General features: G+C 43.3%; 1 protein-coding gene across 1 annotated transcript in view; it reads left to right on the top strand.

Annotated features, from left to right (window-relative positions):
- Positions 1-14862, top strand: part of LOC135886051 (cytosolic phospholipase A2 gamma-like) — a 979292-nt gene that overhangs the window by 247596 nt on the left and 716834 nt on the right. Inside the window, 1 exon segment of the mRNA XM_065413941.1 lies at positions 11106-11116. Coding sequence (XP_065270013.1) covers positions 11106-11116 — 11 coding nt within the window.

The raw sequence follows: 14862 nt of genomic DNA, 5'->3' as shown, positions 1-14862 counted from the left end.
TTCTCCATCACTGGCAATTTTTAAATCAAGATTGGATGTTTTTTTTCTAAAAAGATCTGCTCTAGGAATTATTTCAGGGCAGTTCTGCGGCCTGTGCTATACAGGAGGTCAGACTAGATGGTCTCAGTGGTCCCTTCTGGCCTTGGAATCTATGACTCTCTAGTCATTTCTGCCTTTTTTGGTTTAGCGTATATCCAGGGCCGGCTCCAGGCACCAGGCAACCAAGCACATGCTTGGGGCGGCACCTGGTAAGGGGTGGCGGGGGGAGTGCGGCGCGGCATTCCGCGGGGGGGGGGTCGCTCCGGCGGCGCAGCGCTCGGCGGGGGGACGGGCTCCGGTGGCGCGGCGCTCAGCGGGGGGGGCGGCGTGGGCGCGGCGCTGGGGGGGGGTTTCCGGCGGTGGTCGGCAGGGGGGCGGAGCGGGGCGCGGCACTGGGGGGGGGGGTTCCAGCGGCGCTTGGAGCGGCACGGGGCGTGGCGCTGGGGGGCGGGCTCCGGCGGTGCGGTGCTGGGGGGGGGGTTTCCGGCGGCGCTCGGCGGGGGGGCGGGCTCCGGCGGCACGGCGCTGGGGGGGGCTGGCGCGGCGCTCAGCGGGGGAGTTCGGGGGGTGGCGCTTTTTTTTGCTGCTTGGGGCAGCAAAAAAGTTAGAGCCGGCCCTGCGTATATCTCACTGGAAGTGTTTAAGCTAATGTGAGAAAGCCGCGCTTACACCAGAACAAGAGTGTCCACGTGAGGGTTATTCTGATATACCTATAGCTGGGTAACTGGTAAAATTTCCCATGTAGAGAAGGTCACATATGAGCTTTCAGGGTGATTTCTGGGCAAGCGTTTGTCAAGCAGAGACTATGAGTGTTAACATTCATTTCAAAGTGGGAATGAGACACATGAAAATCACATATGTCATGAATGCAAATGACATGATTCCCCTCTGGCTCGATCTATGCTTATAAGGCATACCTGTGTTGGTCACGGGAGTGAAAAAAACACACATAGCTATGCCAACTCTCCCCCCCCCCCAAAAAAAACCCCACCTCGGTGTAGACGCAGCTATGAAGATGGAAGAGTGCTTCTGTGGATGTAGCTAATGTTGTTGGGGGAACTAGTAATTATATACTGGCAGAAAAACTTCTGTCTACACGAGGGGAGCTGTAGTGCAGACATAGCCTCTCACAGTGGTGCTGATCAGAACTAGCTCTCTTCATGTCAGTGGAGTCATGTCAGGATAAACCCAGGGTGACTTTTAAGAAAAACAGGCCAATGGTTGCAGAAATACAATGACCCACCTGCTCCAAATTCTGCATTCTGCTGTTCCCCTCTCAGGAAGTCTCAGCTACAGAAAACAAAACACATGCATTATGAGTCATTTCTCACAGTTAAAAACACTAATCATATCATTTAGGAAATTACATATGGGTTAAAAGATTTAAAGATGAGTCATTTTTTTTCTTTAAGGTTTGAGGTTCTCTTAGATCTAGGCATCAGGGATCTGATTTTGACCTGATTTGCATTGGTGTAACTCAGAAGGAGAGTGGGTAAGAGAACAGAATTTCTACCCTGTGGGAAATTTGGACATTCTGAAATTTGTTTTAATCTCAACTTGGTTCAAAAAGTCAAAACTCTAAAATATCATTCAAAAATAAAACAATGTAAAAATTTTGAGCCTACATGTCCACTCAGTCCTACTTCTTGGTCAGCCAATCACTCAGACAAACAGGGTTGTTTTTAATTTGCAGGAGATAACACTGCCTGCTTCTTGTTTACAATGTCACCTGAAAGTGAGAACAGGCGTTCGCGTGGTACTGTTGTAGCTGGCTTTGCAAGGTATGTACGTTCCAGATGCGTTAAAGATTCATATGTCCCTTAACGTTTCAATCACCATTCCATAGAACATACTTCCATGCTGATGATGGGTTCTGCTTGATAACGATCCTAAGCAGTGCAGACTGACGCATGTTCATTTTCATCATCTGAGTCAAATGCCACCAGCAGAAGGTTGATTTTCTTTTTTGGTGGTTCGGGTTCTGTACTTTCCGCATTGGAGTGTTGCTCCTTTAAGACTTCTAAAAGCAAGCTCCACACCTCATCCCTCTAAGATTTTGGATGGCATATCAGATTCTTAAACCTTGGGTCGACTGCTGTAGCTATTTTTAGAAATCACATTGGTACCGTCTTTGCGTTTTGTCAAATCTGCAGTGAAATTGTTATTAAAACGAACATGTGCTGTGTCATCATCTGAGACTGCTATAACATGAAATATATGGCAGAATGTGGGTAAAACAGAGTAGGAGACATACAATTCTCCCCTCAAAGAGTACAGTTACAAATTTAATTGATGCATTCTTTTTTTAATGAGCATCATCAGCATGGAAGCACGTCCTCTGGAATGGTGGCCGAAGCATGAAGGGGCATACGAATGTTTAGCATATCTGGCATGTAAACATCTTGCAACAATGGCTACAAAAGTGCCATGCGAATGCCTGTTCTCACTTTCAGGTGACATTATAAATAAGAAGCAGGCAGCAGTATCTCCCATCAATGTAAACAAACTTGCTTGTCTTCGCAATTGGCTGAACAAGACATAGGACTGAGTGGACTTGTAGGCTGTAAAGTTTTACACTGTTTTGTTTTTGAGTGCAGTTATGTAACCAAAAAAAATCTGCATTTGTAAGTTACACGTTCATGATAAAGAGATTGCACTTCAGTATTTGTATAAGGTGCATATATTTGTAATAAAAATAATAATATAAAGTGAGCACTGTGCACGTTGTATTCTGTGTTATAATTGAAATCAATATTGAAAATGTAGAAAAGCATCCAAAATATTTAATAAATTTATAAGTGCGATTAATTGTGATTAATTTTTTTAAATCACGATTATTTTTTGAGTTAATCATGTGAGTTAACTGCGATTAACTGACAGCCCTAGTTGAAACCAAATGAAAAGATAAAGTTGAAACAAAGTGATAAAGTCAAAACAAAATACTCCACTTCGATTTTTGAAGCATTTTGAAAATTTTCCATCAAAAATGATGTGAGAATCAACACATTCCCACAAACTTTTCGATTATGACAACAGCATTTTCTGGTAGAACTCTGTTTAGTCAGAAGTAACTCCACTGAACTCACTGGCATTACTGCTGATTCATGGTAGTCTAAGGGAAGAACAATTTGTCACACTGGGTTTACACCAGTGTAAAACTAGTCTGAAACCAGAATCAAACCTTTGATCTTATCATTATCTAGGTTTTATAATCTAGACAATTACCTGATCACTATTGTTTTCAAAACACCACCTCAAATCATGAGGCCAGTCCTTGAGCATGTTGTTCCCTTTAAAATTATCAGTAACCAATCATCTAGTTTTGGATTTGACACTCCTATACAATGGGTGCGATGTCACCTACACTGGTATCAAGTTGGGGTAATTCCACCCCTTGCTAATCATTTGCTCCTGATTTATGCAAGTGTAAATGAGGCCAGAATTTGTCCCAAATCTTTGCAAAATCAGAATGAAGTTCTAAACCAGGATTTCATCTAAACAGAAAGTTTCAAAGCTGCCTAAAGGAACTGAATTTCATACTTTCATGGACTCACAGAGTTTGAGACCAGAAGGCCGTTACATTTGAGAGACTGAGGTGCACCAGTAGCAGAGGTCCCAAGAATGGCAGGGAATGACTAGGTGAGACATGCCTATATAATCTCAGCTGCTGACTCGCACCCCATGCTACTGAGAAAGGTGAAAAAATTCCCAAGGTTCCTGCCAATGTGTCCGTGGGGAAAATTCTGACCCCAAATCTGGTGATTGAGTGGACCCTGAACATGACTCACAAAACAGGCATCAAGAAAGAGGATTCTTGGTACCACCTCAGAACATTTGCCTACCCCAGCTGGTGTCCCACCTTTAGCGGTGGCTGATTTCTCATGCTTCAGAGGAAGGTAAATAATAAATTATATTAATAATATGAAAACAACAAGGAGTCTGGTGGCACCTTAAAGACTAACAGATTTATTTGGGCACAAGCTTTCGTGGGTAAAAACCTCACTTCTTCGGATGTCACGTGAGGTTTTTACCCACGAAAGCTTATGCCCAAATAAATCTGTTAGTCTTTAAGGTGCCACCAGACTCCTTGTTGTTTTTGTAGATACAGACTAACACGGCTACCCCCTGATAATTAATAATATGGTTAATTATAATTAATAAAGGAGATTACAATTATGTATCAAGGAAGGAATTCCTTCCTGATTGCTGCCAGTGACTGGCTGAAGCTCTGAAGCATGAGATTAGATGATGCCCAACTCTTATTAACATTAATGGAAATTAGGATCCTAATCCCCTCATCAGTTAAGAAAATCTCAGCCCTAGATATAATAATCTGGAAATTATCTGGAATGCTGGAGATTATGAAAGGCAAAAATGAGAGTTGGATGCTCGGTCTCCCTTTGGCATCCTTGAAAATCCAACCCATCCACAACTGGCAGACACTCATGGACTGCTTTAGGCTACTGCTAATGCAGTGACTGTTTGACACATGACAGTATCACTGTGAATAACAGTAGGGCATTGGAATAATTGCTACAGAATGGTGTAGTAGCTCCTCCACTGGGGACCTGTTCCGACTCCACTGATGACCCGACCCTACCTTCAACACACAGAAATGTCAGTACCTATTAAATATTGTATGATTTCCTCCATGCTTCCAAGGGCACTCCCCCATAATCCTGAAAGAAAGAAAGAGAGAAAGAGAGAAAGAAAGAAAGAAAGAAAGAAAGAAAGAAAGAAAGAAAGAAAGAAAGAAAGAAAGAAAGAAAGAAAGAAAGAAAAGACTTTATTTACCACAGTGCAGCTAACAGAGCATCAAGGTCTTTCCCTTTAATACTATGTAAAGAGTTGCCTGGACATTAGCAGAAAAGTCAAGGGGACACTGGCAGGCCAGTTTCCCATGGGTTATGTGATTTTGCAGCTTGATTCACACACTGATCCATAACTGAAAAATGTCCAATGTAATATTCTTTGCATCAGAAAATACTCTTTTCTCACAATTTAAACCTTCTAAGGGAACTTGTTGCTTTTGACAAAATTTCATTTTAAAAATAAATGTGAAATGAAGCAGGTTGACCTTATCGGAACAGAATGTTTCAATTTTTCATTTTGAAATGACCTTTCATTTCCAAATTGATTGGCTTTTATAATACAGTGTAAATGAAACTATAACAGACAATGTTTAAAGAGTAGAAATTGGAAGGCAACATTTCGATTTTATAGAATGGAACATTTAAATTGACCTGAAATAGAAATAATTTTGTGGGAAAGGTTGAAATTATGTGTTTTAGTCCTGATTCGGAATACAAACTAATTTCCAAATTTCCTGTGGAATGGTAATATCAAATTTCGACCACTCCTAATAATGTGTATTGGTATTTGCAGTATCACAGTGCCTAGGTGACCCAGCCATGAAGCAGGACCCCATTGTGCTAGGTGCTGGACAGATACAGGACAGAAAGACAGTCCCTGCCCAGAGCATTTGACAACATTTGGAACATCCCTGCCCAGTAGTGAGTTGAGAGCTAGGTGAGACAGGGCAGCCTCAGGAGGCAGTGGTGGTCTTGCTAGTGGATGAGTTAAATTTATTTCTTATGTTTAAAATCCTGCTGGGCTTACTGTTATTTCAGGATCATAGAAATGTAGGGCTGGAAGGAACCTTGAGCTGTCATCTAGTCCATTGTCCCTCACTGAGGGCATGGCTACACTCGAAACTCCAAAGCGCTGCCGCGGGAGCGCTCCCACGGCAGCGCTTTGAAGTGCGAGTGTGGTCGTGACGCCAGCGCTGAGAGAGAGCTCTCCCAGCACTGCAGGTACTCCACCTCCCCAAGGGGATTAGCTTACAGTGCTGGGAGCACGGCTCCCAGCGCTGGGGCACTGTTTACACTGGCGCTTTACAGCGCTGTAACTTGCTGCGCTCAGGGGGGTATTTTTTCACATCCCTGAGCAAGAAAGTTGCAGCGCTGTAAAGCACCAGTGTAGCCATAGCCTGAGGCATAATCAAGTAAATCTAGACCGGGGTCGGCAACCTTTCAGAAGTGGTGTGCCGAGTCTTCATTTATTCACTCTAATTTAAGGTTTCACATGCCAGTAATACATTTTAACATTTTTAGAAGGCCTCTTTCTATAAGTCTATAATATATAACTAAACTATTGTTGTATGTAAAGTAAATAAGGTTTTTAAAATGTTTAAGAAGCTTCATTTAAAATTAAATGAAAATGCAGAGCCCCCTGGACCGGTAGCCAGGACCCGGGCAGTTTGAGTGCTACTGAAAATCAGCTTGCGTGCTGACTTCAGCATACGTGCCATAGGTTGCTTACCCCTGATCTAGACCATCCCTAACAGATGTTTGTCCAACTTATTTAAAACCTCCAGTGACGGGCGCTCCACAAACTCCCTTGGAAACCTGTTCCAGAGCTTAACTACCCTTAGAGTTTGTTTGTTTGTTTGTTTGTTTGTTTTATAAGGATAATTAATTGCTGGATTTGTCTTACATTAGGAGATGCATTTTGAAGTACTGTCAAAGGTACCCAGAGCCTAGGATGGGCTGTGTTTGATTGGTATAGTACACATTTGTATGAATGAATGAATGAAGGAATGAATGAAGCTGGAATTTTCAATGTGAATAAGGGATGGGATTTTCAAAAGTACCTAACTGACTTAGGAGCACACATCACCCATTGACTTCAAATTATCCTTATGCTCCTAAAGCACTTATGTCGTTTCAGCAAATCACAACTCCGAAGACTGGGAGTTGGTTAAATAACTATCCTTTGTCCCTTTGAAAATCTCCCATTCCCCCCCCCCCACACACACACACACAATTGTCTAACCCTTTTAGACCCTTTGGAAATTTCCAATCCAAATAAATAAATATAAAAGTCCAAGACATGCAAACACTGGATATTAACTAATTGGAAGGTGAATATTCCTCGCTGGGATTTTCAAAGGAGACTGTGGGAGTTAGGTGTCCAAATCCCACTGGAATTCAATGCAAGTTGGGCTTACTAGTTTCCCTAGGCTTCTTAGAAAATCCTAGCTATAGTGACAGGGCAGTAGTTTAAACAGAGGAGATCTGACTTCTATTCCTTTACTTCCCATTCCCAACCTTTATGACCTTAGAAAAGCCATTTCCCCTCTCGATGACTCAGTCTCCTTCTCTGTAAAATGGGTATGTTGATGCTCACCAAATTTTTGAAAAGCGTGTTTAGATCTGTGGATAGGATGCACTATCTATAGAAAAGCTAACCATGTTTCAGGAAGAGCTAATTGGGTTGAAGAAAGGATGAGATGGTGGCTAGGGGTGAGCAAAGGGGGTTACATGTGAGCGAATGTCATGAGTGAGATGGAAATAGGCGTGAGGGTAAAGAAGGAAGATCGTGGGGGGGGGGAGAAAACTGGGTAGATACAAGCAGCTGGGAAGAGAGCTCTGAGACTGGGATGAGACCTACAGGGTTGTGTGGATGGAAACATTCCAAGCAGGTCTATAATATGTTGCATTAGAATAACAGGGTGGACCTACAATATCTATCTATCTATCTATCTATCTATCTATCTATCTATCTATCTATCTATCGGCAAGGTCTGAATGAGCTCTCCCCTGACAGCTAGTTATAAGCTGGGGGGAAAAGGCTCCAGGACCAGACTGTATTTACATGAACACACCTAATCTGCCAAGGTATCCTGCCCAGGTGACCAATTTTGTCTGGTATTGGGTTACAAATCACTTCAGTATTGAATGCAGGGGTTATGAAATGTTGTTATCATTATTATATGAGTAAAGGGCAGCAGAACTGTGCTTAGCCTGTCCTTATTGAGGGGGTCAAGCCCAAATGAACTGAACTGCACTCGCTAAGCAGGGGGTTCCGATGCCAGATCCCAGTGGGAAGAGAGTGGGGGAGGGGGACAGGTGTTTCTGCCTAGAGGTGCGTGCTCTGTCTAAGAGTCCTAGGCACCATTTGAGCTGCCCCTATCCCCTGTTTAAATGTAGAGCTGATTAGGCTCAGTTGAGAGCCTTTTGTTTTGGTAAGTGATCACTAGAGCTAAAACAACAAGGAGTCTGGTGGCACCTTAAAGACTAACAGATTTATTTGGGCATAAGCTTTCGTGGGTAAAAACCTCACTTCTTCGGATGCATAGAGTGAAAGTTACAGCCAAGCCCTAAGATACAACCGAATTTGCTCCAACCCCTCAGACAGAGACAAACACCTACAAGATCTTTATCAAGCATTCGTAAAACTACAATACCCACCTGGGGAAGTGAGGAAACAGATTGACAGAGCAAGACGGGTACCCAGAAATCACCTACTACAGGACAGGCCCAACAAGGACAATAACAGAACACCACTGGCCATCACATACAGCCCCCCAGCTAAAACCACTCCAGCGCATTATCCACGATCTACAACCTATCCTGGAAAGTGATCCTTCACTCTCACAGACCTTGGGAGGGAGGCCAGTCCTCGCTTACAGACAACCCCCCAACCTGAAGCAAATACTCACCAGCAACTACACACCACACCACAGAAACACCAACCCAGGAACCAATCCCTGTAGCAAACCTCGTTGCCTACTCTGTCCCCATATTTACTCTGGCGACACCATCAGAGGACCCAACCACATCAGCCACACCATCAAGGGCTCATTCACCTGCACATCCACTAATGTTATATATGCCATCATGTGCCAGCAATGCCCCTCTGCCATGTACATTGGCCAAACCGGACAGTCCCTCTGCAAAAGAATAAATGGACCCAAATCGGACATCAGGAATGGTAACATACATAAGCCAGTAGGTGAACACTTCAATCTCCCTGGTCATTCTATTACAGATTTAAAAGTCACTATCATTGAACAAAAAAACTTCAGAAACAGACTTCAAAGAGAAACAGCGGAACTAAAATTCATTTGCAAATTTAACACCATTAATCTGGGCTTGAATAGGGACTGGGAGTGGCTGGCTCATTACAGAAGCAGCTTTTCCTCTCCTGGAATTGACACCTCCTCATCTATTATTGGGAGTGGACTACATCCACCCTGATTGAATTGGCCCTGTCAACACTGGTTCTCCACTTGCGAAGTAACTCCCTGCTCTCCATGTGTCAGTATATAATGCCTGCATCTGTAACTTTCACTCTATGCATCCGAAGAAGTGAGGTTTTTACCCACGAAAGCTTATGCCCAAATAAATCTGTTAGTCTTTAAGGTGCCACCAGACTCCTTGTTGTTTTTGTAGATACAGACTAACACGGCTATCCCCTGATACTTGACACTAGAGCTAAATCACTGATAATCAGGTCTAAGTGCTCAGCCTTAGACCGGCTGCTGGACAGTGTTGGGTGGAAGAGACTGCCCAGTCTGCACTAGCAGGGAGGTTCCCCCACTAGCTGCTGAAATCACTGAGAACTGGGTGGAACCCCAAGAGACTGACTTGCAGAGGTCACAGTGGGGAGGCAGGGGGCAGCAGAAGGTGAGGGCGCAGGGCCATCAGTGACAGAGCAGACGATGGCACGGTGCAGTGAACTGTGGCATAACGAACGACAGCAGCGACACAGAGTAAACGGCAGCAACTATGAGTCAGTTCTAGCAACAGCAGCAGCTGAGTCATTGCTCCACATTCCCCACCCTGGACCCTCCCCGGCTGTGAGGTGAGCTCTCATGAACACACCTCTGAACTCTGGGTCTCCATTGACAAAGGAAAGCAGCTGTGAGTGGGGTACGGTGGAGGGAGAGGGCAGTGGTGTATTAAAGGGACATCTGTTTATTGGACTTTCACATGGCAAGGTGAGAAATGGAGGACCTGGACACTGCCCAACATACTCTGGAGCGGGAGTTTTGCTCATGGTCAGATGTGTTTGAATCACAGTGGTTTTGTTTTCCCAAATTAATGCCGGGCTCCTTTCCCCTTTTACTAAAAGTTTTCTCTGCTATACACAGGCTCAGTGCCGGCGGGAGGGGAAGCATTGACTCTTAGGGGCACCCAGGGGTGGTGTGTAATTTTCCCAGATTGTTGGGTGGGGCTTGAACTGGTTTCTGTGTTATATTGTTAAGAGGGACCCCTGGGTATTGAACCCAGACTTTGCTGCTGCCGACTCCACCTGGCAAAAGGGTTACATATCTATTGATCCTATTGATCGGCTAAGAAGAAGGGACTTCAATGCTTACCTTGCAGGTAGCAGATATTTTTCTCTTCCCTCTTTTCTTTCAAATCCCCATCCTTGAATTTGCTTCCAAAGTCTTCGGTGCACACAAATGCCCCCAGGCCGGGAAAGCCAGATTCATGGGGGGGTGAATTCAAACCAGGTCCCTGTGAAATATAGATAGCCAGATTCTTGTTCTTCCCTTCTTGGCTGATGGCAATAATTTCTCAATTCCCATCCCCTCCATTTGTTTGCTCCACCAACGAATGCCACCTAATTTTTCAGTCTGTTCCTTCACCTATTGTCATTTTCATGCCATTTTCTGAGGTGACCTCCTCCATCTGGTATTTCCTTCCTAAGCCAGCATCTGCTGTCCTTGGATATCCCAGAAGTTCCTTTGTGGCCACCACAGCCCCTCTCCACCCACCCTCCAGCCACCTATTACTAACTCATACCCAAAGGTATAAAGGAAAAATGAGTCATTTTCTGAAGTTTTCCAAGTTCTTTTCATTTTCAAAATTGATCCTTTTTAAAATTCATTGAGCAATTTATCACAAACTTACTTGATAGACATTTGTATCGAAAACGTTTTCAAAGTCACTACTGAAACAATTATGGTAATTTTTCATTTTTTGACAAACCTGGTTTATTTGGAAAATGAAGAACATCAATAACCATTTTGATAAAGTCATTGATAATTTTTTTAATTTAAATTGAGAGAGAGAGAGAGAGTTGACAGGTTTATGCAAAAAAAAACCCACATTTTTTTTTCTTATCTGGGCTGTTTTCACCTGCTTTATCCAATTGGTTTGCTTCTATTGCAGCATAGATGGGGTAAGGATTTGTCCCATTTGTGGAGGTATCCTTGTGTTCAGATAACTTGGTCTCATCATACTGGAAAGGTAAGAATTGATTAGAGCAGAAAGACGCACGTTTTGTTGATGTTCCCAGCAATTCGTCCCTGACTAATTAGTTCAGGCTAGGAATTAGAAAGACCCTTTTTGTTGAGAGCATCATCATCTATGTCATTGTTCCCTCATTCTAGTGTGCACTGTATGGACAAACAACCAGAGGCATAGCGAGTGCCCTCCGTACCCTCCGACTGGAGGGGGCCCCGCAAGGAAGGGGGCCCCTAAAAGTGGCAAAATAAATACCGCATTCCAGTTTCTGCATTGTAAGGGGCCCCGCCCGGACATATGTTCGGAGGGGGCCACGTTCTTTGTTGCTACGGCCTTGCAAACAACAGAGAATTTACAGGAATTAGGCGCAGATTTCCAACAATATTTAGGCACCTAAAGATGCAGATCGGCACATAAAGGGCTTTTCAAAAGCACCTAAGCAAGGTAAGAGCCTTAGGACACATCTATCCTGGAGAAGGAAGGTCAGATTAACAGCTCAAGGAGACATAGCCGCATTAGCACAGTATGAATATTGGTGTAGCTGCAGCGGCAAGAGCAGAGGGAGGGGCTAACCCCGCTGGGTTCGTACCTATGGTCTCCATCAGAACTCACGTGGGTGTGTCTCCTCCAGCTGGGAATTACACTTCCAGCTCCAGTGGAGACAGAGCCTCAGTTCCATCAAAATTAATAGTAATTAGGGAGCAGTAAAGCCAGGCAAAAACTTATTAGTGAATAGTAAATTCAATGATAATTTCATTTTCAGAGCATTGAAATTATTTGTGAATTCAGGTCAAATTTGGTGAATTCTTTCATCTGAGAAAAACATTGTGAAAAAGTCTAAATTGTTTATTTCAGCTACTTTGAAATGAAACATTTCAGCTTGTTTTGTTTTGAAATGGTATTTCGTTTGAAAATTTAGCTAAATTTAAAAAACGGGGAAAAAAATAAACAACTAAAAAATGTCCTGAAACTTACCAAAAAATAGTTTTGGATTGAATAATCTTTTAGAAAAACATCCAATACGCATTTAAAAATTGTCAGCAATGAAGAATCTACCGCAACACTTGATCAATAGTTTCAATAGTTAATTCCTCTCACTGTCAAAAATGTACACCTTCTTTCCAGTCTGAATTTCTCTAACTTCTAGCCATTGGATCATGTTAGACCTTTTCTCTGCTAGATTGAAGAGCCCATTATTAAAAATTCAAGACCATGATTGAGACTTTCATATCTTTGAGCTCCCTGTTATCAATTCATATTCTGGAAAGTCAAGGATTTGGGGATCAGATGCTAGGTTGAGATTTTCAAAACAACCTAAGGGATTTAGAGGCCAAATTCCCATTAGTTTTAATGGAAAGGGGGTATCTAAATCCCTTAAACAGTCTTGAAGTCCTCATTTTAGAAATGTTCAGATACCGCAGTGATCTTTGAGAGCTCATGGTAAGATGCTGAGATTTATAAAGTTGCCAAAGGGTTTAGATAGCTTTAAAATATTAGCAGGAGTTAATATCCTTCCACTCTTTTGCTCCTGAATCCCAAGTACAGTGGAGAGAGAGAAAGAGAGAGAGAGAGAAACAACAACAAAGGAATATATTAAGTAAATCCAGTGTTTTTTCAGTGGAACCACTCTGTATTTACACAGCAACCCACCTGCTTCAATGCAAGATAGACAAAGAAAGAGGCCCAGTCATCAGTCAGAGAGAAGAGTTCATCTTCAGCCGCCTGTGTCGCAGTAGTAAACGCCTTTTGAATATCACATTGAGGATTGGAAAGTGTCTCACACAGGCGTTCTTCCAAGACCTGCACTTTCTCTGTCCAGTCCTTCTCTTTGAAGAGGAAAGACATGCACCTTTCAATGAACCAGAACAGATATGGCTGAGACTGAGGGAATAGGATGGGATGTTCCACCTCCCCCTTTTAATCTTCATACCTTTTATTTTTCATGCAGGGTTTCTAATTATCAGCCTGGCATTGTAACAAATCTGTGACTTAACAAGGACTTCATCCACGGCTGTCTGTCACCATGGCCACTGAGAAATTCATGGCAATAAAAGGGATAGAGCTAAGATCCTCTGCTGAAAGCCAAGGCCCCTGCCACTCTGAGCTATGGAGAAACTGCATTAGCTGCTTCTCTAGGACCTATGATGCATGCTAAGTAATTCTGACTCTAACCAGCAGAGGTCAGTGGTGAGCGCACTAATCTGGCCATTATAAGTATGATCAGACCCCAGGGCCCTTCTTGAGCCAATGGGGAAACTACATGGCAGTACAGGGTGTATGACATGGGGAGAAGCAATTAAGGTCTCACCCATTAGAGGACAATGGTAACACACACACACACACACACACACACACACACACACACACACACACACACACACTGCCCTTTTCACTAGGCCCCCGTCACTCACCCCAATGAAAAATGTGCAGAGCTAATTAATAATAAGAATGCCCCAGTGACCACCAACTCTGTGCAGAAAACTGGTACATTCTCACTTCTACTAACATGCACCTACCAGGTGGAACCCGATACCCCACACAGATACATGACAGCGTCCAACAGGCCCTGCTTCTTCAGCTCCACCAAGGTTCCCAGAAGGGCTATCATGGCCCGCAGACCTCCGCCTGATCCTAGCATGGCAATATTGGGCGTCTTATCCTGGGGGAAGGAAAAGAGGGAATGACAAATGAACTAGGAATGCTGAGTGATCTCTGTTATGCAGCCCTTGGTACAGGTCCATTCAAGAAATTCACAGAGAAAGCCTAAAGTTCCAAGACTTGTTTGCCTGATGTTAGGAAGCATCCTTATCAGGTGCCCAATGACCTGTATCCCATCCTCAGTCAAGAGCAAATACATCTTATCTGCATTTTCAGCCATAATCATACAGTGGTAGCCCTTAGGGCTCTTTGAAACTCTGGGCCTTCGTGCTTATAATCCTTTGCAACAACAGACAGACCAGGACCAGAATTTTCAAAGGGATGCAGGTAAGGGCCTGGAGGGCATTTCAAAAGCACCTAAGTAATTTAGGTGTCTAACTCCCTTTGACTTCCATTGGACTTCAAATATGGCTCAAACTTACTAGTGCTCTTTACTGTGCTCCATGTTCATGCCCCTTACTCTCCATGATTCACGGGAATGAGTTTCTTTGTTTGAACAAATGTGTGTAATGTAGAAGGACTACTCTTTGTGTCCAAAATATAACATATGAACTGCAGCTGCTCAAGAAATGATTTTTATTCCTATACAAATTTGCTTTCTTTTTTGGAGGGGGTAGGGTCTCTCCAAAATATGAAAACCCAAAAAATGATCACCCCATCGCCTATCTACTACCCAGTAAATTTTTTGGTGCTCTTTATTTCAAAAACTTTTGAATTTTTTGTCAAAAATGGGCATTTCTGTTTTCACAAAATAGCAATTTTTCATTAAAATGTGTTGAATGCAAAAAGTCAGCCCACTGTAGTACTAATGTGTTGAATGCAAAACGTTAGCCCAAGTGAGTCACCAGTGGAGACTGAATCTTGAGCACCAAAAAACCCAGGTCACTCTCCCTAGTGCAGAAGGAAGAATACTGTGAGGAGGAAGCAGTGGAAGATTCTTAGGCTGACATTTGCAAAGCCCTCAGAGGGCATATGTTCCCAAATATGTCAGATCCATGGGAGTTTGCATCGTTCCAAGGACCATCACTTTTCAATGATGGGTAACAATCCTGGGAAATTCCTCACATGTCTCCACCATGCCAGTTAACAATGTAACCACAGGGGGTGGGCAGCAGGAGTTGGCTTT

The sequence above is a fragment of the Emys orbicularis genome, chromosome 12 (genome assembly GCF_028017835.1).
Source record: "Emys orbicularis isolate rEmyOrb1 chromosome 12, rEmyOrb1.hap1, whole genome shotgun sequence".
Classification (NCBI taxonomy): Eukaryota; Metazoa; Chordata; order Testudines; family Emydidae; genus Emys; species Emys orbicularis.
The sequence above is the reverse complement of the archived record's forward strand: the minus strand, read 5'-3'. Positions and strand labels throughout refer to the sequence as shown.